Source organism: Pelodiscus sinensis, chromosome 3 (genome assembly GCF_052426305.1).
Source record: "Pelodiscus sinensis isolate ZL-2025 chromosome 3, ASM5242630v1, whole genome shotgun sequence".
Taxonomy (NCBI): Eukaryota; Metazoa; Chordata; order Testudines; family Trionychidae; genus Pelodiscus; species Pelodiscus sinensis.
In genome coordinates, this window is record NC_143054.1 from 143,206,488 (window position 1) to 143,230,976 (window position 24,489).

Here is a 24,489-nt window from a genome sequence, read left to right on the forward strand (position 1 = left end):
AAGGGGAAGCAATGCCTCCCCTGGGTCTTAGTGCTCAACTTCTCCCCTGTTCCTATCCCTGCACTAACTCTTAAAGGGGACATGCTGTTTTAATGCTGTTTTATTGTATGTGTTTATTTATTTGCTTAATAAGTCTTGGAGTCCTTTTTTTCTTTTTGCTCAACGACTTTGGTCTCCCCTGCTTTTTTTTTTCTTCAACAGAATTTTTTCCCGGTGTTTTTTTTTGGGGGGGGGTGGGATTGGTATTTTTGTTTCAACCATCTGGCAACCCTACCCCCTGCTGCACACAGGCCTGGCCCCAGCACAGCCCAGCACAGAAAGCCCCCAGGTTCCCCTCATTGCGCTTGTGCCTTGGTGTTTCAGGGCCAGCCCAGGCTGCAAGTGAGGCGTGGCAGACATGTCGACCAGCTGAGAGGCTGTTGCCCTTGACAGGGATCAGTGCCCTGGAGTGGGACACAGGGACCACCCCATCATTTCCATGCCTGCTTTGTTTGGGCCCAGGGTGTAGCCGAAGCAGCGTTTCTGGAGTGCAGCCCTGAAGCATGAAGGAGGTGGGGGATGGGTCTTTCCTGAAGTTTTTGTTGTGCTGCCCAGTGTAAGTAGACTTGCTCCCCAGTTTTCGGCTTCTGTGTCCAGGTGCCCAGTATTCAACTGGCAAGTCCACTCAAAAAGAGGAAAAGTCGACTCTAAATGGCACCCACCCCAGAAGTCTGGTTAGTGTGGGGCAGGGGTAGGTGCTGGTAACCCACATCAGCCCCTCTGCAGCTGGGGCCACCTCTTACCTGCAGGCAGGGGCTGCATGACAAGCCTGTGAGTGATTCAAGAAAAGTGAGCCACAGCGCCGGGGGTGGGGGAGTGGCCCTGATGAAGTGTCGGCGGGGGGGGGGGGGGGGGGGGAGAGGGCCTTGTGAGAAGCATTGGAGTAGGGGCAGGCCAGGGGTGGGGACAGGACCTTGGAGGTCTAGTTACTAATGATCAGAAAGGCGGCAAAGGCAAGACTCTGTCTCCAGGCTTACACCGTTTGTCCCACACTGGGCGTCTGTCCTACACCGGGTGTGTAAGACCACCAGCCTCTGGCCCTCACACTGGGGACTGAACCAGGGACCCACAGACCAAAAAACTGAGAGTGGCTCAAGCTTGAGCTCAAGAGGCAGCCCCCTCTGGCTGCCAGCTCCCACCACCCATCTCCTCTAGAAGGGGCATTCAGCTGTGGGGCACACGCATGCCTCCCTGATCCTGTTGGTGTCTTTCTTCCTCCCTCACCCCTTTCCCTGTCCCTGAGCCTCTGGCCTGCAGCGTGCAGGTCCCATCGGCACAGGGCCACGCCTGCCTGCTGGGCGTGGGAGCTGCTGCCTTCTCTTGCCTGCCCAACAGACTTGGGTTGTCTCTTGAACTTGCCAGCTTCAGGGTTGCAGCTTTCTCCCTTCCTCCCTGTGCATGATTCCCAGGTTCCAGCTGAGGCACAGGGAGGGGCGGGACTTGCCCTAGTGGTCATGCAGTGAGCCAGTGGCATAGGCTGGACCAGGGAGCCCAAGGCTGCTGGTTTCTACTGCTCCCCTTCTCCTGCAACGCACCCCCAAGAGAGGCAGGCACCTGGCATGGTGAGAGGTGAGGCCCATGTCATACCTGCCCCCCAGCCCAGCCGTGATTTCCTGGCACAGGCTGCAGCTATTTCCTCTGCTGAATCCCCTCTTCCCTCCCACCCTCCACCTACAGCAGGGTGGGCTGAGGCCCATGGAGCTGAAGCCCAAGTGAGGTGGGCTGAGCAGGGTGATGTGCACATCCAGCAGGCACCTGCCTGCCCTTTGCTGCCTGTGCCGTGTGCGCATGACAACTGTTGCCAGAAGCTTTCCCCACTGCCTGCGGGTCCTCTCTGCTGGGGCGGAGACGCAGCTGGTGTGGGCAGGGCTGCTGCTGTAAGAGGCACAGGCTAAGCAACTCGCTGGGAAGAATGGCCATCACGCCGCTGCTGCTCTTGGCTGGGGGAGCCGGAGGTGCGGGGTAGGGATGGGCTTTGTGGAACGGGGCCAACCCTTGGGGAAAGGACTGGGCCACCATGCCTCGGGGGGCCGAGCTTGTTTTTCTAGTGTGAAGTGCTCTGCACAGCCGTGCCACTGGGGCGCTGCCTTGCAGCCAAAAGCAGCTACATGGAAGTGGTAAAATCAAGCACTCCAAAGTGAAGGCGGTCTGGCCAGCCTTAAAGCAGTCCCTGCGTGCTGCTGCACCATGATGCAAATCTTTAATTACACAATCACCTATTGTTTTTCCTACTGCCCCTCCTTCCCATTCTCATTCAGTGCACAACATGGATGGCACTCAATTAATGTCTAGTTAGTCAATATTTATTTTTATCCTCATCGGTCAATGTCTGGCCCCAGGCCTTATTTACACACGCCGTCCAATCCCTGCCCTGAATACACACTTACTAATATTGTCATGGACGTATCTCGGGTGCATTCACAGTGTTCACAAACTGTAATACAATTAACAGCACACAGCAGCCACTTGGGAGACTTGATGGGATTAGTTCGTTTCCCCTCCATTTTACCCAGGCGGGCTTGCAGCACTGAGGGTATGTCTACACTACCCTCCTAGTTCGAACTAGGAGGGTAATGTAGGCATACCGCACTTGCAAATGAAGCCCGGGATTTGAATTTCCCGGGCTTCATTTGCATAAGCGGGGAGCCGCCATTTTTAAAACCCCGCTGGTTCGAACCCTGTGCAGCGCGGCTACACGGGGCTCGAACTAGGTAGTTTGGACTAGGCTTCCTATTCCGAACTACCGGTTCCACGAGGTGTACCGGTAGTTCGGAATAGGAATCCTAGTTCGAACTACCTAGTTCAAGCCCCGTGTAGCCGCGCTGCACGGGGTTCGAACCAGCGGGGTTTTAAAAATGGCGGCTCCCCGCTTATGCAAATGAAGCCCGGGAAATTCAAATCCCAGGCTTCATTTGCAAGTGCGGTATGCATACATTACCCCGCTAGTTCAAACTAGCGGGGTAGTGTAGACATACCCAGAGAGATTAAGGCTAAAAGCATCAACAGTGTCCACTAATTTTGGCTTCCCAAGGCAGGATGCTTTGGCCATAACACTTCAGAGATCTTAGCATGATACTGTACAACGTGTTGTGTTGAAAGCACAGCTCTCACTGGCTTCGTTTGTAGGCAGAAGCGCTAAGCATTTCTGAACAACTAGTGCCCGGTGACTCACTGTTGAGGCCTAAAAAATGAGGAGCACACAATTAGTAGCCATCCATGAAAAGGCTGGTTGAAGTGACTTGCCCAGCAGCACAGAGGAATGCTGTGGCAGAGGTACAGAGAAAGAACCCAATTCTCCAGAGCAGCTGACAACAGCCTCCACCCCACAGCCATCCTGTCTCTCTCGTCTGCAGTCCCCTGCCTTGTTTGACTGGGCGCCTTCCAATTTCTGCACCCAAGGAGGAAGGGGTCCTACTTATAAAAGTTTCCTTCATGACACAACCCTGATTCGTCCCTAGGGCAGCAGGCCAGCCTGTGCAGTGAATAAGGCAGGAGAGGTCCTGAGGGGAACAAAATAGTATGCGAGCGTGGAATTAAAGACTGGCACATGGAAGTAAAGGGACTAAAGCTGCTCAACTAAGCAGTTGTAAGAATTTTTAACCTGGGCAAAACAATGTTTTTCCCCACCCACAGCCCCAGGCTCAAAACAGATGAACTGTTTGTGTTGAGACTTAACTATATATATATTCATTAGCTTGAAGCAGACACCCGGCCTAAGAAATTTCAGCCTACGCAATTAACTATGGTAATGTTATAATTGAAAGGATATAATTGAAAAACAGGGTCTAAAACAATGCAAAGTGTTCAAGAACCTTAAGTGTGTCTGTGTGTGCGTGCGCGCACGCATGCCCTCACGCCATCCTGTTGACCTCTGCTGGATGCAATTAGAACTGCTCGATTGCATCCCACGCATCCTGCACGGAGAACAGCTAATGAAGATTTCCTGTTGCACACATGCGCATTGGGCTGTACTTCTGCAGCAGGGCTGGGCAAGTTCCATCAGTGCCTGTACCATTGAATTCAAAGGCGGCTGTGGTGCGTGCTAGAGCAACGGCCTAGCTGGCACTGATTGATTGCTTTAATACTAGCAAAGGCAGTAGCACGGCTATTGCTTAAATAGCCTGCCGGCCCTCACTGGGAGCACAGATGCCCTTACTGTTTCCCATTTGTCTTGTGGATGGGCACCTGGCAATTAGCAGCCCTGGCTTTGCCCTCTACTAAGCCCCAAGCCAGCGCTTCCAGCTCCCGCTAGCCCAATGAGCACAAAAATCGAGCCCAGGTCTCTTGGCTGGCAGAGCGGCGCTCTGCCTACAGTGCTATAATGAAGCAATGTTCACAGACAGGCTGGAGTAGCCTCTACACGTCCATGGGCAGAGAACAGTCATCTGCCCCGAGATTCCTCCTTGGGTGCTTGGGGCGGGAGGTCTTCCATCCAGGTAGAGTAAGGTTCAGACTCTCCAAACTGGTTCCTCGGCAGCGCCGCTAGCAAGGCAGGCAGCCCATGCTTGTCTCAGACCAGTGTTGTTTTCAAGCTGCTGCCCGGTCCCTGGTGGGAGAGGTCTGTGTGAGCGAAAGAAAGAGACCTGCTACTGCTTAGCAACAGCAGCGACCTCTGCAGCCTCTGGCTGGGCAGCAGGTGGGGCTTTGGGAGAGAATGCGCATCAGCACCATATATGAGAAAAGCATCCATGAAGCAAAGAAAGGGCTTCTGCACTGGGGATAGCAGAGCTCCCCTACCAATGGGGTGACTTGGCCCCAAGCAATCCCTCAATAGCAGCACCCCCAAATCTTTCAGTGCAGGCCCCTAGAGCTAAGCACCCCTGTCAGCAACACCCCCACATGAGTGTGGCCCCCAACCTTTTGTCCCCAGAGCCAAGTGCTCCCACAAGGCCAAAGGCATTAACCTCCCCCCCCCGCACAGACTGACACGCTTGCTCGTGCATTTGAATACTGCAGCTTTATTTGAATGAAACAATCCACGCTGAGAATCTGCTACATGGAGGGCAAGAAGGGGGCGGGGGTGGGGGGGCTGTTTATAAAACATCTCACCCTGTTTCAAAGGGTCCTCTGGGGGTCCCTTTGGAGTTTGTGCTTTTAGAGTTGTGGCCTTTGATGTGGCGGTAGATGCTGGCGCGAAGCTCTGCATGAGGCCACGCCAGGAGGAGCAGCGCAGGAGCACGGTGTGATGTGGCTATGGTACAGATGGTGGAGAACAGGGCTGTTTTCCTGAGATCCACCCAGGACACCAATGGGAAAAACAACAGACATCAAAGAAATTCCTCCTCGGTGCCCACCAATCCCCCAAAATACACAGACTCTGTGTCATCATCCCAGGTTTCTAATGCTTCACTCAGGTCAACATGTTCTTTCTACTGGCCGCAGTGACCTGGAAGCAGAAAGGTGGGGGTGGCAGCATCTCCCTGCTCCTAATCCCACGGAAGCAGCTCATGGTTTGGCCTGAGCTGATTCTGTCCATCGTTCCTGCAGTCAAAGACAAGATTTTGGTGTGATCCCCTTTGTGGGACTCAGCAGGGACGTTCCCCTCTGATCTATCCAGACCGGAAATGAAATGACTGGTGGCGGCAAATTCGGGAGGAGGGAATGTGGAATGCTGCCTGGAACATACTCTGGCCATGGCCAGGATGGCTTGGCTGTGAGACAGCTCCCCCCATGCACCCTGCTCGGTACATTTGGTAACAGGGCTGGGTGATTCTGAGCAGAGAAACAAAACTCAGCCCTCGGGCCCAGCTCTCTGACCCGAGCAGAAGCGCTTCTCACAGTCAAAAACGGGGTGAATGCTGCCTAAGGATCATTGTCCATTTTGGCTGCTGCTGCCGTGCTAGGGGGTGGTCAGGCCTCACAATACAAAAAGGCCACCTTCCAGCAGCACTCCTGGCCCGCACTGCCAGTGGCATAAGAGGCTGTGAGCACATCTCGGGGAGAGCTTCAGCTTGGTTCCGTAAACCCCAGGGGTTCTGAGAGCAAGGGACTCTAATTGAAAGCATTTCTGCTAGGCAACCTTCCTATCAGGCGTGCTACAGTTCTACCTCTACGGGTTTGCCCAGGAGGTGTTAAATAAATAAATAAATAAATAAAATAAAATAAAAATGCAGGTTTCACGGGGGCAGAGGGGACAGGATTAACCCCAGCGACTGTCTGGAGATTCTTACCACTCCACTCAGTAACAAACAAGGTACCCCTAAGGACAGTCACAAAAATGCATGAGAAGGTTTTGGGACTCCCTGCTGTCTGAACATTTCCCCCAGCATGAAAGTCAGTCTAACTCTAGCAGCTGAATGTCCCAAGGGAAATCTCCGGCTTTCTGATCATTTATGCCAGTGTGGCGGATGCAGAAGATTTACAGTGTGACATCTGGCCGGTGTTCACGGTGTTTAAAAGACAGGGAAGTGGATATTGCTCTCCCACTAAAACGTGTGCACAGTCGGACGAGAACGCACTGCAGCACTGCCTGGCTTAGTGAGCGCTGCAGGAGCATTCAGTGTTCCTGCCACCACCCTGCACACCAGTGTTGGAAGGGCAGCTTTCTGTGACTGGTGCCCTACTCTGGTGCCCAGTTATGCCATGGATTAAGTGCCCTCAGGTGCAGTCTTGCCTGGTAAGTTGGCACGGGGGCTTGGAATAGCTGATGACAATGCCACCTTTGGCCATATCTTTCCAGTCCCCTGCCTGCAGTCCCTCCCCAGTGCTGTGTTAGCAGGAGCTGTTTCCAGGAGACACCTTCGCATGTTATTAACTCCTCTTCCTTCTGTTTACTCCTCCAGCACAGGCAATGGCAATACTGGCACCCAGCAGGCATGACACTGCCTGGGCTCCCAAGAGAAAACAAGCCAGGATCAAGATGAGCCGTGTTTGAGAGGCAGCACAGGAAAGTGGCAGCAGGTCCATTTGCGGCTGCTTTGAGACCTGGTCTGACTAATCGTTTATCTTTCCCTGGGAGAGCACGAAAGGCACCGCTCACCCCAAGTGCCCACACAGGGGCAGAAGGTGGGGTGGCTAATGTCTGGCCCACTGCAGCTCCTACCCCAGGGCTGCTCCTCTAGCTTTGCCAGCAACTGTCCCAAGCTCAATGCTCCTGACACCTCTGGAACACTCCCTTGTGCATCTCTCACCCGGCACTGTAATGCTCGGCAAGTAACAGCCACACTCACTGCACCGACTCTCAGCCAGAGTTGGGAGCCAGACTGGAACCCAGCTCCATCAACACTCCAGCTGAAGAACTCCTGGTGGCAGTGGAGGGTCCCTGATCTTTTTGGAGGGCCCAGGCAGGAGAAGGGCACCTCTCACACACAGCGCCAGCTCATGCCTTGCTCTCTCTGCTCATTGCTTAAGCCAAAGAGCTGGCAGTTGCCACAGCCAGCTAAAGCAAAGATGGGAAGGGCTGCAGGCCAGCTCTCTGCCCGGTGCAAGCCCCGTGCTGCCTTCTATGGGCCATGCTGTCTCTCAGCCATCCTAGGGAAGGATCTTGCTGTACACTGGCAGCCGGGGGCAATCCCGTAGCCTATGAGTAGAGCTTATGGCAAAATGAGGTTTCATCTTCTCCCATGGGAGCACAGGGGACCGTTGCCAGCCCAAGCCTAGCAGAACTGGCTATGCTCTAGGCCTTCCCAGGTCTGTCCTCCGAGCGGAACACCATCTTTTGCCGGGCTCTCCGCTCCAACCAGCCCCGGCCACGACCCAACTCTCCCTCTTCTGCCCCCCCCCGCACAGAAAATGCACGCTGTGAAAGGAAGCCTGGGCAGTGAGAGCATGCCAGGGCCTGGGCGCTGCATCATGCAGCCTTCCCCTAGCAGAGCCAGCCCACATTTTGGTACCTGAGGCGGGGAGCTCAAATGATGCCCCCTTGCTCCCTCGCTTGGGCCAAAATTTTGAAAGCTCTCAATTCTCTGGGTCCTAGTGGCGCCCCCCACCTCCCCAACCAACTGGCACCTGAGGTGGCTGCTTCAGTTCGCCTCATGGTAAAACCAGCCCTGTCCCCAAGGCCCAGGCTGCACAGACAGTTTGCTGGTGCCCCGCACTTGCTAAGGATACCCGGCCCGGCTTGCTACCTGGCACATGGGGCTCAAGAAGGCGGTGGAGTGGCCTAGCCAGCAGGTAGCCCCCAGTGCCTCCTGCGCACTGCTAGCCCACGGAGTGTGGCCAGTTGGGCGGCAGGGGGCTCCACTTGCTTCCTAGTGAAGTGACTGGCAGCCAGTTAAGCACCTAACATGTAGGCCTGAGCCACAGGCTTTGCTGGGAGCTCCTGCAAGGACGTGGCATTTGGGCTGACCCTTTATCCCAGGGGCGAGGGGCAGCTGGGAAGTTCAGATTGCCATGGTGCCCATCGTTTCCCTAATGTTAGAGCTTCACCCTTACAAAACCCCTTACCAACGTTCCCTACTCTGCCCTCCTGGCACACCTGTGGGACAGCCACAACCAGCAGGGAAACTGAGGCACCACACCAATAGGTGACTGGTCCCAGGCCATAGCAGGAGTCAAGATTTGAGTGGAGGTGGTCTTGGCCCCCAGCCCTCCATCCTTAGGAAGTTTAAATGACCCCTCGTCCCTCAGGCCAACACTGGGTAAGGCAGGCAGGAGGCCAGTGGGAGGGAGGGAGAGCCTTCCTGACATGGGGGCTCCACACTAAACGAACGCAGGGCACGGCATGCGCTGTATGAGGCCGCAGTCTGGAAAGTTACACTCCCCGGTATTGGCAAGCTCAGGCTGCCTTCAGCCTCAGGGGGCAGGGAAGGGGAGATCTGACTCCCTGCTCACACTCCAGCCCATTGGAGCTTGAGGTATGAAACATCTAAGCCGGGTAGAGAGGCGTGGGGGAGTCCTGTTGCTAAGTGCTGGGATTCTCAGGGGCCACACCTAACGGGACTAAGATGGGGCAGATCGCTGCTGCTCTCGCATGGTGCCTGCGTCCCGCAGAGACAACCATTCCCAGCATGCTACGCTACTTCCCAACCTGAGCACATGGCCTACAGGAGCATGACGTCTGCAGGCCGCACGGCTGTGTTACAGATGAAGGCCGCTCAGGCAGCCCTATAACTCACCAGTGGCCAGATCTGGCTTTGGGGCCATACGTGGCTGCCGCTGAGATAAAGCAGCAATGCCAGGCATTGAATTGCCATTCGATGCCCCAAGAATCTTGCTGCACAGAAACGAGGTGCTGGCACCCAGGTGTCAGAGATGTGCCACCGCCTGGTGTCTGACTCTGCACACGCTTCAAGAGGGGACTCAGCGACATGCGAAGGCCCTTGCCATCATCTTGGGCTGCTGAGCATATCGGTGCTATCAGCTTCCTGCTGCTAACCACCCTCTTCTGGCTATTACTGTCGAGTGTAAATTGGGTCCTGTTCAAATGCAATTTCCAAAGCACCATGGGACGTATTTTTCCGCAGATGTCTTGCTCATTTATGTAGCATCATCCAAGGTTGAACAGGGCAAATGAAAAAACAACTGGGCAAAGGTAAAACTACAAGGGTTAACAGCTCCCGCCAGAGAGATCCAGCCTGGGCAGGGTACCAGCTGCATCATGCTCCATGCTTCTGAGAGGCACTGGCATGCCCCGTCCCTTCTCTGGCGCTAGAGGCACGGGATGCTGCAGCATATCTGGGGGCAAGATGGGTGTGCCTCATTGGCAGGGCTGCAGCATACAAAGGGCATCAAAAGAACACCACTGTGAGCTCCCTGTTTAGCTCTGGGTGAGCAAATACTGTCCAACTGCTGTCTCCATATGGAAAACTCACAGATCTATGATCTTTTGGCCATGCAGAAATCTTGGTCCGTCTCTCACGCATCTCACCATGGGTGTCTAGCCCCCAACTGCAGCTCAACGTGTGTACCACACGCCGCTACATTCTCCCCACAACAACACCCCGTGCTCTGCTGGCTCTTTCTTTTCTGATGGCTGGGGACAGCACCATCACTCTGCCTGCTATTGGGGGTGAGGGGCATCTTTAACTCAGACCACTCTCCAGATTCTCACAGCCAAGCTAAGGCCCAGTCTCGCGGTTCTCTCTGCACAACAGCTGCAGCCTTTCCTATCCACCTGCTCTCAGCTCTCATCCTTTGGCACCTCAGTTACTGCAGTATCCTTCTCTTGGGTCTTGACAACTGCTGGCTTGCACGGCCCGTAGCTGCAAAGACAATTTCCTGAGCCCATCCCTTTGGCTATGTCACCCCTTTGCATCCCTCCCCTGGCTCCCCCTCCCCTAGTGTGTCAAACATAAGCTGCCTGTTTTCCCTTTCCAGGCCATTCCTGACCTGCGCCACCCTATCAGTCCTCTCTCACTTACTATTGAAATACTGATGTAATGGCGACAGAGCCCAGTTGTCTGTGGGCAGCACTGAATCTGGGACCTCTAAAGCTTAAGCACACCACACCAGCAAAAAGCCAGCTGCCTGTAGCCATCGTCCTGTGTCCAATACACCGATTGCAAACTCTCTAGGCAGGAACAATCTTTTTGTTATTTGTTTGCACAGCGCCTAGTGCCATGGGCTCCTGCTCCATGGCTGTGGCTCCTCAGGGTGACAGAAATGCAACTAATACATAATAGCTAAGGCAGAAGCCCCTCTCCTTGAGTAGGGCAAGGCAGAGATCCACTCATGCCCCTCTATCAAGGACCTGGGAGCTCCTACTTTGACACCTGTCAATGCCACTCTGCACAGGGGGTCACTCAGAGCAGCCCAAAGTGGCGCCTTTCCCCAGTGCAGGCCCAACTGTCTGCCTCAATTTTGCTGGAAGTGTGGGAGAAAAAGGCACTAGCAATTGGCCCCAGCCAATGACTGAAAACAGGGATGATTCACTGCAGGGAGACTGTGCTCAGTGGTGGATCTTCTAGTTATATGGCAACACCCAACTGGACATCTCAGAACAGAACTGTGTCCATAAACCCCAGAGACCATCCCCTCTGCTGGCTGAGAAGCACAGGACACAAGTCCAGAGGGATAGCAGCCTTCCCAACACAGGCCATACCTCCCTAAACCAGGCCTCTGGACCACAGATTCTCCTGGAGGACAGGGAGGACTGGTGGCAAGAGAGCGGTGGCAGTAGTGGCGGGGGGGGGGGGGGGCCAGAAACTTGGCCGGGAGTACCATAAGAGGGGAAGTGGATGGTGTGGTGGGGAGCTCCAGCCCCAGTGGCAGCAGCCAGGGAGCCCCGGCCCTGGCAAACAAGGGGGCTGGGACTGGAACTGGAGCTTGAGCCCAGAAACAGCAGGGTTGGGCATGAGCCAGAAGGAGCCAGCAGCAGGGAGTGGTGATGGGCTGGGAGGCTAGTGGCTGGGGACCTCCCCTGCTCTGGCATATTCCCTCATTCGGGACCAGAGAGGTCCCAAGCATGCCAGACCAAGGAAGTCCAATCTGCTGGCTTGCAGGGCCTAGAAATGGGCCAGCGTCGAAGGTGAACTACAGTGACTGCTCTCTCACAGATACTGAGCAGCATTTGCCCAAAGGGCCTAATATACTAAGAAGTTAAATTTCAGTTGCCTTGAATAGTAGCTGAGAATTAAATGCCATTTGTAGCCTGGTTATTAATACATATACACACCATCAATCATCCTTACAAAACTGCCATGAAATGCACCAGGCTAAACCTGTGAACAAACATTTTACAGTACTTCTTCCCCACTTCCCTCTCCCCGCCTCCTCAGAAAAAAACTGCTTCCCCAGTGGTAACAGTTTTGGAAGGCTGATACTCAGTGTGTTATGAGACAACAGAGAGGAAGATTTGCAAACAGGTCAAACATAATGTTTTAAACTTTAATTGTTAATTCAAAAACAACTGAAGTCTGAATAGCTTTTTAAATAATGCAAAAAATACGTATTTCTTTTCCTGCTGCTTTTCATTCCAAAGTGGTTAGAAACATTTTTTTCCTGACTTTCCAACACACTTGTTTGTGACCTAAAATCAAACATAACTTACTAGTTTTGTTGCTCTAGTGACTGAATTACATAAAAGGATAAAAGTCTACTACTGCACCAGCGGAAGGAGTTGCACCTGTACTTAAAGCCGTGATGGTGAACTCTTGCATAGCTAAAAATCCTAGGGTGATGATCTGTGACTGGGTCTGTTACTCAAATGTGGAAAATTATAATAAAAAAGAATTTTTTTTTCCAGGATGCAATGAGCAAACTCAGAGGTTTCAAATCAAAATTCTGTTGCAAGCTTAACTATCCAGTCTCACTCACGACATCTGGTACCTGAACTCTCTGCCTGTGCACGCATGCACATTCCTATTTCCTTTCGTGTACTGACAACAAAGGGCTGAATATACATTGGATTACACCCACATAGCAATTTCACTGCTGCCTCTCTACAGTTATCTACTAAAGATGTCCCTGTAAATAAACACAGTCACTTACACAGCTACAGCACTGTCTCTCCCACAGGACTTTCCAAATGATCACTAGTGATAAGCAGAAACGCAGCCATCGCAGGCAGGAACAAAGCAGCGACTTGATGGTCACACAAGAATAGTAAAGGTCAGGAAATGAAGGATAATGTATCCAACTGAAACCACCTCAGAAACTGAAGGAAGCACTCAGTAATTAAACATAAGGATTGTAGTTTGGCTTGGACACTGGAGCTAACACCACTGCAAAGTGCCAGGAGATCTTTAATGACCAGGGGTGCTGAGCAGAGTTTTAGACCCCCCCTCCCTGAAAGCACAGTGCGAGGCTGGGGTTGGCATAGACTCCTCGCCACAAATTTTAAGACCTGGAGTTCCCTTGGGGGGGGTCTCCCCTCTATTTAATATCACATAACCCAGCTTAGCTTGTGAGGACTCAGTCCCAGGTGGCCAGATCTCTTGGGAATAACAAGACTCTCCCACAAGTGCAGCCTCCGAGGCCCCTGAAGCTAGGCGCCCTTGCTGCTGAACTGTTTCCTTCCTCTGCTACACACACTCAGCCCTGCTGACAGCGCAATGAATTCCTTCCTTTCATCCTTAATACAGCCGACAAGCTGAGGCACTCGGGTTAATGAATCTCCCAAAAAACACACCACCAGCTGCTTTCAAGCCACAGATAAAGGGAAAGGGAATCTAGGAAGGGAGGGGTGAACAGGGGCTCCCTGAGATTGATACAAGGGCAAATGGGCCAAAAAGCAGGAAACATTTGAGCCCAATGGCTAGAGAAGGCAAATGCTCTGACTCAAGGGGAATCCCCTCTGCTCTCCAGGCTCCTGGACGGGATTGTGACCCTGGCACTGGGGATGGCTCCATGGCCCTGTATGTGAGGGGTATGGGCCACACGCAGCGGCAGAGTAGGCCTGTAGAGGTGACAGGTTTCCCTTTTTAGAACCAGTCCATCTTCTTCTGCATCTGCTCAAGGCTAATTCTTGTTCAAGACTTTGATCCCTCTCCTCCCCCTCCCTTGCCAGCTCTGCAGCACAGCTCCTGTTCCTCCTCAGGGGAAGGTATGCTCCTAAGAGCTCACCCCACATTCCCAAAACATCCAAAAGGTGCGAACTCATGACCCACCTCTTCTCCACCCCTACATCTAGAGGGAAATATGGGCTCTCGCAGATAGATCCTTCAGAAGAGAACATACCCCAAATCTCCACCAGGCCTACTCCAAAAAGCAACACACTAGGGAACTTCTGCAGCTGACGCAAATCACAAGACAGCACAAGACCCAGGGCCTTGAGCTGCCTGTGGAAAGCACCAGCTCTGCTCCAAGAGTAGATCAGACCCCCTGGAAAGCATACAATGACTCCTAGCCTACAGCAAACAAGGAGGAAAGGGAGCTGCTTCCTGGAAAGAGCATAGAATTGAAGGAGGGCATAGAATTGAAGGAGGCTTTGTAACAAGCTGGTGGATTGCATGCCAGATGTCTGCTGGAAACGAATAGGAGAAGGTCACCATGCCAGGGCCCCACTGCAGTCCCTGGCCAATGGTATATAATACCCTGTTCCCGACAGATGTTCAGTGAAACTAAGCCCGGGGCCCAGGAGGTGGAGGGGGGCACAGTCCTCATTCCTGGAGAGCAGGAAAATCATTCATTAGCCATAGAGAGACTGGAGCTTTGGAAACCCTTGGCTGGACCCTTCGATACCTTTTGGGGAGCCCTCCGTGAAGGATCTCCTCAGCCCAACATGCTAGAACCCTTTTTTTGGCTGAGGATGAGACCCCTTTTGGAGCCCCTCCACACAGCCCTTACACTGTCCGGGAGGGTCACTGCAGAATGACTCATGAGGCCAGCTCCCCGAGGCTGGGAGTGAGCAGTTGAATCCAGCACTGGAAGATGGCGCTCTTGGACAGCCACGCACATGCCTCAGGCATTTGGGAAAGCCAGACCCTCCAGAAGGCTTCGGGCAGGTGATGCACTGAGTTGATTTAGCTACATGCTAAATCCAGAGAAGTCTAGATTTGTCATAGAGTCATCAGCAATGCCAGGGTGGGAGCATGTGTGCTGGGGATTGTACAGCTGGGACAGGTCAGCGTGCCTCTGCTGTGCCCTGGTGTAGCATGCCGACTGTGCCTCAGAGGAAAGAGTGTTGCCTAACCATCTCCCTGAGAGCTCCAACACGGGTGCAGCGAACATTATTCTTCGGAGGGAGGCGTGAGAACAAAATAGGCCGAGAGCTGTTTCCAGCTGCGGCAGGGTCAGGATGGCTCCCACTTGGCTAGTCTGTGGGAGACCTTGCTCCTCCGGTTTGCGTGGGGCAGCAGATGCGTACACGCTACATTATTCCTAGGCCAAGCCAGGGCTGCAGTAGTGAGCAGGACGGATCTGGCTGGCACAGGGGCAGAGCCAAAAGGCAATTCTCCTGAGACATTGGCTTTATCCCTTCATGGTGGTCGCATCAACTCCATGAAGATGAAATCCCAACTTTTCCCCATCTGCAGCCTCTTCCGCAGCAGCCACCAGACGTAACAATCAGAACGGTCCTCTCTTTGAGATCCAGCCACCTGCTGTGCCCAGTCACCCAGGAGCTTCAGGCCCCATTCAGCTCCTGAGACTGTAACTCCGGCAAAGAGAACACAACTGCCACTCGGCACCTCCCCTGTGGCTAATACGTCATGGTTACCACCAATCCTCGGAGTTTGAGGCAGCCGCTGCAACGTCACATTCTTTCAGAGTGCAGCCTAGGAGAGGCGTGCGGTGGAGGGTGGGGAGGTGCGACAGGCGCAGATTCATGCCTCCCCACAGTCTGAAAGGAAATACGGGCCTGGGGCAGGGAAGGCTCATGATGGAATGAAGACAGAAATAAGGTAGCTAACCGAAAAATGCTGAGAGGAAATCCTGGCCCCAAGGCAGCTGCAGCTCCTGTTCCAATGTCCACTGGCAGACAAGTGCTGTCTGCACGCCACTGCCCTGCTAATTCCATCCCGCTGAGAAGCTTTGTCCGCAACCTCAGCTCCATCCTCCTGGTTTGTGCTCCCGGCGGGGGGAAGTGAGAGATGCAAAGAACCACCTGGGAGTGCTCGGTGGTCAGTGCCGCAGTTGGCTCAACCCGGGGTTTTTCCACCACTCAGGACAATCCAGATGATGGGTTCACTCTGCTGTGGTCTTCTTTGGGCTGGAGCCAGGGAGAAGGCACAGGGCATGGGAGAAGGAGTGTGGCATGGATGAAAGCAAATCACACGTAGACAATTAAATGCATGGAAGTCTGGAAGATGTGGATGGAGACACTGAAGCACATGCAGCATGGAGCGGGAGCCTTTGGCCACCAGCACACAGGAGGTTAGCTGTTCTGTGTGAAGGCCTGTGGGAGGTTACCGCAGGGGCACTGCAGGTGGTACACGGTAGCCAGAGACAGCAGGATACAGGTGGAATACAAGGAGCCAAAAGAGGAGTGCTGCGGTGCTGTCTCCTAAGCTGTGAGCTCTGCAGTAAAGAAGGTAACAGTTCTGGTAGAAATTTGTGCTTTTATATATATATATTTATATATATATATTTTTGTTTAAAACAAAGTTCCTGCTTCCCTGAGGAAGTCCTGTCCGATGTTCCCAAGGAAACACGCGGAGGGGGAGTTTCGTCCTTCATTCGTTCTCTACATTTTTGTCCTTCCATTTTCCGTCATTCCTTCTTTTGTGATTTTCTGCCTCTCTCTCCCTCTCTCTCTTGCATTTTCGGTTTGTATTTTAATTTTTTAGACATTATAACTTTCTTGAGAAATCCTCCAGGTTCTGAGCTGGATCCCTTTGCGTGGCCATGCTTGTCAGTCTTTGGTAACATATGGACACTTTGGTGTGCCAGTAAGGAGGGGGAGGAAGAGGAGCAGAGGTGGCTGAGTAAGAAAGGAGCAGGAATGTCTTGGTCAGAAGACAGGAGCTCTCACTTGCCATCATCTGAGCAGCACATAAAGGAAAAAAGTCAGTGGTCCACCAAAGGAGGAGCTGTGCAGGACTGGAGCGCCGTTCCCTGGAAGGGCGACCGCTGCCGGTCAGAGAGAGAAAGAGAGAGATTAGTTAGGGAAACAGCCAAGCCCTATAGAGCAAGTCAACCAATATCGGTTCCAGCTGGCACCACAGGGTGCTGCAAATTCCACATACACTGGTTACCTGCATTTCCACCCTCTTTCTTCCCCCCGTGGGGATCCAGTGGAGGCAGTGGCTGGGAATAAGCTCATGGGAACCCAGCATTTATTCTCAGGACAAAAGTCAAAGAAAAAAAACCAATGTCCCTCTCCCCCAGTGCTATGTGGTATCAAACAGCACTTTGGTTCATGGCTGCACGTTCCCACAACCAAGAGGGAAGGGTCCCTCTTTATATCCAGAAGATATTGGCAAACTGGGGAGGCTTAGAAAAGAGAACCACAAACGATCATGGGGACAGAGGAGTTTACTTCCGAATGAAGATGAAAGAACTAAATTTGTCTTTCCTGCCAAAACATTGACCGAAGTGTGTTGTGAAATCCACCTACATAAATATCTGAAGGCCGTATTTCCTTTATGATGAAATAAAAGCAAGGACAATGGTTGAATATCAGAACATATGTCATGGCTGTAAAATTCGTTAGGGGAATTGTCTCCCTAGGCAAAAGGGGCATTGCTAAAGGCATTTACAATGAGAGCGAACGTACAGCTGCAGCATACACTATCAAGACTGGTCCTGCCTGGGCTTCAGAGGTGGACTAAACAGGCCCCAGTATAACTACTTCTGTCTGATCTCGAAATTCTAGGATTCTTGGGTGAGCTGAGCCTTAAAGGCTCAAAGAAGATCTACCCTCTTCCCAAGGCTGCTCAAATGACTAGTGTTCGTGGGCTCTGCTGGTACAGGACTGGTGATGCCTAAGAAACCTCTCCAGAAATGGTGACCCTGCAACTGCCCAATACCCTGGCCAAGTCTTTGGCATATTAATAGAGTTCAGTGCCCAGCTGAGGGCTTCTGACCAGTGAGCAGGTCCAGCAATACAACCCATATGGACTCTGCTTCATGCTTTAAGGCAAGGATCAGCAACCTTTTCAAACGAAAGAGCCAAACTACATCAGAATTCAGAACAAGCAGTCAACAAAGAGCCATATAAGAATGTCCATTTGCATGACTGAAAATAGACAACTTAATATTATTGATAAATGACATAATGATTAATAATAGTACAAAGGAAACGTACTCACAGACTTCATTTAATGGGATTTCTGCTGCTGCATCTTTTTGCACATTTCTTGGAAGTTTACATCATAACTAGTCAAATCCAGCTTCATGCGCACGTTCAGGCTGTCAATTTTATGGCAGGGGGCTGATGATGTGCGGTTGCAGAAGTCTGGGTTGGGATGTATGAGGGGCTCAGGGCAGGAGATTGGGTGTACGATGGACTCGGGGCACAAGGTTGGTGTGTGTGGGGGTACAGGAGTGTTATTGGAGGGATCTGGGAATGTGGGGGTGCAGGAGTCTGGGGATATGAGGATATGAGGGGCTCAGGTTAGGGGGTTCAGGTGTATGATGGACTCAGGATTGGTGTGTGTGGTGGGATGCAGGAGTGTTATGAGGCTGTGGCCAGACGGGGGCTGGGCCCCTATTGGGGGCTTGTTGGCCAGGCTTCATTTTTAAATAAAGTAAAATATTATGTCCAACACAAAAGGTCTCAACGTTACCTTGGTTTATGGCAGCAGTGAGGATCAAGGCTTCAGGACAGATTTATTCTTCTGGGGTTCTGGGGTTAGTGGATTTTGTGGACCCACCTAGGCTCTGAGGTGGGGCCAAAAATGAGGGGTTACTTGTGCGGGACAGGGCTACCAGTGACTGGGTTAAGGATGAGAGTGCAGGATCTGGGCGGGAGGAGGTAGAGTGTAGGAGGGGAGGGGGTGATGGTGCAAGGTCTGGCCAAGGGGCAGGCTGCTGGCATGTGGCAGGAGTTGGCTGTGGGCAGGGTGCCTGGCAAGGGGGCAGGAAGCTGGCTGCCTGGCCAGAGGCCGGGGCGATTCTGGCCAAGGGGCTGGGGGGTAGGGGGGATTTTGGCCAGGGGGCAGGGGCTGTCTGGCTGGGTGGGGGGTTGAGCGAGGGGGTGGGGGGACACTGACTTGTTTGCACTCTGCATGGCAGGCATCGTGTAACACACCTGCCGCTCCCATTCCCCAGAAGCCTCCAGGCAGGATTCACAGGGGAAGCCTCCAGGGAAGTGTTTCCCAGAGGGATTAAAAAGGCAGGATGACCATATATGAACTTTCACAAAAGAGGACACCCCTGAGGGGGAGTGTATCTGTATCAGTATCTACCAACTCACCTGGTATGTGTTAACTGTAATGTGTTAACACATGAATACCAGGTGAGTTGGTAGATACTGATACAGATGCACTCCCCCTCAGGGGTGTCCTCTTTTGTGAAAGTTCAAATACGGTCACTCTAAGAAAGGGCGGTGCACATGGAGCCATTTTGGCTGCTTGTTTCCCGCATGCGGAGGGAAGGAAGAGAGCAGCGAAACCGAGACATGTTTTGCTCCACTTGTTTCCCACACGTCGTATCCAACATGGAGCCTCGGGACTTTCTTCCCCTGTCCCTCCCACAGGAAGCCAGCGCTGATGCTCCGGTCTTGTGGGGAGCTGTAAAGTTGTAGCACCAGCGCAAGCTCCCTGCTGCGGGGAGAGCAAGGGGGAGCTGAGCTGGGGCTCCAGAAGAGCCGTACCTGGCTCCCTAGAGAGCTATATGGCTCGTGAGCCATAGGTTGCCAGCCCCTGCTTTAAGGTCATGTTGACCCTGGGCTGTTAGTTGCCAGTTCGTGGGGTGAAGGTTCTGGAGCAACCTAACAGCAGTGTCTGGTTGACCCTGGGTGTTCTCTGTTCTAAGCAGGCAATGTCCCTGTTTTACCTGACCGTGCAGCTAAACACTCCTCTTTCCTGTGGAAAGGCTTTGCTTTAATAATGTGTCATTATACAGTAAGTCAAACCCTTCCCCCTAACACCCACTGCATCCCTCCATGCCCTCCAACTCGACCCTCCTCTACACATCCCACAGACATTCAACACTTCCCTACACACCACCCGCTCAATACGACCTCCACAGAGCCCAGCGGCATCCAACTCAAACACTCAGACAGACCCTGCAGACAACCAACAAGCAATCACCTCCCCAGTGCACATGCCAACCCACACACACAAAGCAACACAGAAGTACAAATACCACAGACACAAACATCCCATTAACACTCAGCTACACACCCCGGATACTTCTATCCACACACGTTCTCTCTCTTTTCGTGGATACATGCTCCTACCAAAGCCTCAGATCCCACAGACACCCATTTCACATTCTTCCTCTAGCAGCCCCGCCAGGTGCCCACCCACAGGCACTTCCAAGCCGGCTCACGCACTCACCTTTATTTGTGCCGAATGGTTTCCTTGGGCAGTCTCCCTTTTTCAAGGTGACATCATCAATGGCAATGTCCCCCTCATAGCTTGTGCCACGGACGCCTTCAAAGATGATCTGTGGACAGGGAGACTGGTCAGAGAAGGGACTGCCCCAAGGCAGGGGAATGGCCTCACTGACAGGCCACGTATACAGCATGCCACATCCACAGAGTCCATCTGCCCAGCACAGGCTCTCCCCCACGCCAGGATCCCAGCTCCTGCAGCTCACTGGTCACCTCCTCCCTCCCAAACCATCTCTGTTCCATACAGCCGCCTGGCTACCCCTCTGGATGAGCCCCCTAAGCAGACTATTGCTCTCCCAGCTCTCTGGTCACTGCCTCATAGCTTTTCCCCATGAGCCCTTCTCCCTCTCCAACCCCCAGCCCAACCCTGGTTGCCTCAGAATGTGATTCCTTGTGCTTGTTGTGACCTGACACCCTGCACTGTGAGAGGGGCACTCTCCTTGGTGCCTTTGAGCAGGCCAGTGAGGGACCTAGCATCACCAAAGCCCTGGGGCGGGAGTAAGTTGAACTGGGGCAGTCCCTGCTCCCCACAGACAGGAGAGAGCGATTCCCACTCCACTTCTGGGGCATCTCCAGCATCTCCCTTTGGCGGCTGTAGGGCTCCCCTCCCTGTGCCTCCCACCCTGCTCCGGAATCATGGAGAGACTGGCTTCTTCCCTCTCGCAGCTTGACATTCATCAGCCTGAGCTCCCTCTTCTGTTCCCATGGTTACCAAACTCTGCCTGCAGCCCAGGGGCAGAGACTCAATCACTACTTGCTGGCAGGAGGGGGACACACTCAGTGCCACTCTCACTCGCTGAGGAGAGGGGTAAATCCCAGCTTTGGGTCTGTCCCTTCTCCCCCCAGCCCCGCATGGCCACAATCATCCCTGGAGAGAGCACACACTCCCTGCTTGCACCAACACCATGCTGCACTCAGACTCAGGCAGACAGAGGCTGTTTGGGGCATGAAAAAAGGGTGTGGGCAACTCTCTAGGGAGAGCACCTTCACCCATGGTGCTAAACCCTCTGCTCATCTCCGTATGGGCTCACCCCAACCTGTTAGTCAGCTCACACCCACAAAAGCCAATTCCCAACCCTACCCACTTGGACAAATTTTCTCAGACAAATTTGTGTCTGATGCAACCCTCAAGGGTCATCCTATAAGAAAGTAACACGCCAGTGTAAGCAATCCTACAAACTTAGCAACTACCAGCATCTGTGCAATAACTGGCTGCTTCTAAAACACTCATCCACATAATATCTGTGTAGCCCAGGAGCCACAAGTAGGATTGCCTGGTGTCTGGTTTTCACCCGGACTGTCTATTATTCATGGTTAAAAAACCCAGAAAATTCCATTCATGTAAAAATGTCTGGTATTTTCTGTTTTTCTTGGATGGAAGGCATCTGGTGGGGGGAGTGAGGAGATGAGGAGATTTTTAAAGGCTCAGCGACTTTTTTTAATTTATTTTTTTGCTCCCCAACTTTGGTTGGTCCCCCGTTTTTTTTTTTTTTTTTTTTTTTTGCACAACCAATTTTTTTCATGCCATGTTCGGGATTTTTTGTAAAAGCATCTGGCAACCCTATCCACAAGAAACCCTAGAAACCCCCATGTGTGCCCAGGCTGTGATGCTATGGTACCAACTTAATGAGTACTGCATACTACGCCTAAGCATCTGCAGATATCACAAATGAATATGCACTATGCAGTTTTCATAATCACTGCAATAACTAAGCAGCCATTGCTGAATAGCATTCTCATGAGTATCTACATTCTTACGTTATTTAATAGCACCTCCGAGTATAGGCACTTCACGTCTACACAACAAATCAGTGCACACAGACCCAAGAAGCAACCCTACAACACCAGCCCAGTAGAGCACTGCTTTAGGCAAACCTACAACAACTCACAGGTGCATGTAGAAGTAGGCAGGAGGTTTGCAGCGGCATCACATCCTTCCTGAAACTGTCTGTGACTCTGAATACGCACCTTCCCCCTAGCTCTGAGAGCAGGTAGCTGCCCTGTGCCCTCCCCTCTACTTTACACACCCTCTTTGCTCTGGTAGGGGACGTGTAACTGCAAGGCTGTTCTGGTGATGGCTCTCCCCAGGCATAGCATGCACCCAAGGCTCTAGTGCCTGTTTACCTGAAAGGGTCCCGGAGGGTTGATGGGGACGTGTGCTTGTTGCCACTCGTTTCCTCTGTTCCCACTGAGCGACCAGACTTGAGTGTCAATGGCCCGTTTGTTCCGCACACGGACCAGAAGATTCAAGGAGCCTGCAAGAAAGAAACTGGACACTGGAGGCAGGGGTCAGGCTCCATCTGCTTGCAGGTGTCCCCAAAGTCCAGCTGAAACGGGACATTCAGGACCCTATATCAGTGGCTAAACACAGCAGCCCAATGATTTCAACATGGGCTAGTGGTCTATACCTTTTAGGATCTGGGCCACAGAGACCACCCTGGGCAAGACTGTGCTCCTAGAGGAAGAGGACAGAAGGGGATGAGCACCAGGGAGGTCTGTAGGACTTGAACAGAGTCATGGCAGCCCCAGCACTGACGCGGGAGGATGGTCAGGGATGTGTAATAAAGATGATGAAATGTTTGGACTCGGGTGGCTGGCTGAAAGCAAAGACTAAAGGCATGGAATATCTGTAACTCTGCAGTTGGACTATGGTGGGCACAGCATCACTGCAGGCTCCCAGCCCAGGTAGCCTGACGCATGAAAGCTTGACTTGAGCCAGTGCACTTAAAGTTGCCGCTCCAACAAAGACATGAGCTTTCCCCTGCACTCAGCCCCCCCGAAGTTGGGTGGGCTTGAGAGACTGAGCCGGTACCAGAGCTGCAGTGGCAACACTGCTGCTTTTAGCACAACAGTGCACATCTGTCTGTTTAGTCTGGGAGGCGAGTTCCCAGGTGCCATGTAGACATATACTAAAAGAAGGGGAGAGAGAGTTTGGTCAGAAATGTCCAAAGAGTGTCCACATTAATGGGGAAGAGGGATTGCTTGGGAAGGGCCAAGGGACTGGTTGTAGGAGTGACGCCCTTAAACCAACAAGGAGAACATCAAGAAAAAGTTCTCAAGGTGGTGAGACAGAAGACAGTGGATGAGTTTCCAAAAGAGAAAGAAAGGAAGCTCTGTGTCTGCAATTATTCAAAGGTCACCTTGAGTTTCATCCGGAACTGGTGAGGAGGCAAGATGGATCAGATAACCTAACTTTCCCTCTTGGATTCCAATGAGATGAATTAGAATATGCGAGAGAGAAAAATCGTTGGAAAGGGGAGAGTAGATCCTTTCCTTGCAGGTGCTATTTTGCACTTGGCTTGGCACCATGAGCCACAGTGGCATGTGAAACAGCACATGGATCTCTGGAGAAGTCAGCTGGCCTAGTGTGAAGACCCGGTCTCTCCTCCATGAGAAAATAGAGCCAGGAATGAGGGAGGCACTGGTGGAGCCTCTAGCAAACAGGAGCTTTGAGATACAGGTGTCTTTATGTCCTCCCTGCCCACTGGTCTCTGAAACTCCCAGTGAAGGAATTTCTGACGGAAGAAGAATGAATCCTGAATCTCTTCCTCTTGAGGCCGGAGGGTGAATTGATGGTCCAAGCAGGAACTAAATAACCCCATAGATCAATGTCAATGAGACTGTGTTGAGCGCAGCTAATTACAGCCACCAGAGCTGGGAAGGTGAGAGGTAGAGAGGGAAGAATTAGCATGAAGCTGCCAGTGAGCGAGGATTAAAGGCAGCCACCCTCTATTCTAACTTCACTCAGTGACAGACACTACGATCTGCCACACCAGAGCCTGGCTGAGCAGCCAGTGGTGGGACAAATCGTTCAGTAAATGGACTCTGGTGCTCACGGGAAACAAAGAGGGCAAAATGAGCAGCTGGCTTGCAAAACGGTGCCGTCTAGGTACAGGCTTTGAACTCCTGGCTGAGAGCCAAACCAATCCTGAGCATACTCTTACTGGCAACTCCAGGCCGCTGGTCTGCAGGAACAAGGGAAAAGGAGCAAGGCCCACCAAAGATCTCTGGTAATACTAATTATACACACTTCCCAAGTGAAGGTCTTGGAGCACTTCACAAACATTGGCAAAGCCTCACAACACCCCTGCAAATGTGGATCAGTAGGACTAGCTCCACTCTCCATAGAAAAGCTCAGTCACTTGCCCAAATCGGTGTTAGAGAACTAAGTGTGCCAATCAAAGCCCCCTGCTCTAACTGCTCACCCAGGCTGCCTCTCTGAGTTTGCCTGGAGAGAATCAGACCCTCCCCTCGCCTCGCTGGCCTTGGTGACTATGGCCTTCTGATGGATTCGTAGGGCCACTTTCAGATTTGGCAAAAAGAATGGAAGCCCCTGGAAATCAACAGGGTTTCAGCCTGCTCCTTAATTGGCTTGGAGTCATAGAAATGAAAGATTGAGGAGGGCTTCCAGTCAGTGCTGGTTTGTTTTCTATAATGCTCTCCAAGTGCAGCTAGCTTAAATGCCTCATGATAGGAGTACCTCCCCTTGGCTCTAATCTCCAGATGGGACCATCTGGTATTATTGGTCCTGGTCTATAAAAAGAAGCACAGCTTCCATTCCAGTGAACCACCCTGAATCCTGAGTTGGGAAGACAGGTGGGGGTGGTGAAGCTTTATTGGAATGACAGAGG

At 52.5% G+C, this 24,489-nt stretch overlaps 1 protein-coding gene across 2 annotated transcripts in view; it reads right to left on the reverse strand.

Moving 5' to 3' along the window:
- Positions 1-5,230: 5,230 nt before the first annotated feature.
- The window catches only part of MDGA1 (MAM domain containing glycosylphosphatidylinositol anchor 1), a 246,221-nt gene continuing 226,962 nt past the window's right edge, over positions 5,231-24,489 (reverse strand). For both annotated transcript variants that reach the window (XM_006126531.4, XM_089777407.1), the window contains 3 exons: positions 21,983-22,113; positions 19,803-19,911; positions 5,231-16,428 (listed from right to left, as the gene is read on the reverse strand). In XM_006126531.4, the coding sequence (XP_006126593.3) occupies positions 16,337-16,428; positions 19,803-19,911; positions 21,983-22,113 (332 nt within the window). In that variant the 3' untranslated portion in view covers positions 5,231-16,336. The remainder of the gene's footprint in view (positions 16,429-19,802; positions 19,912-21,982; positions 22,114-24,489) is intronic.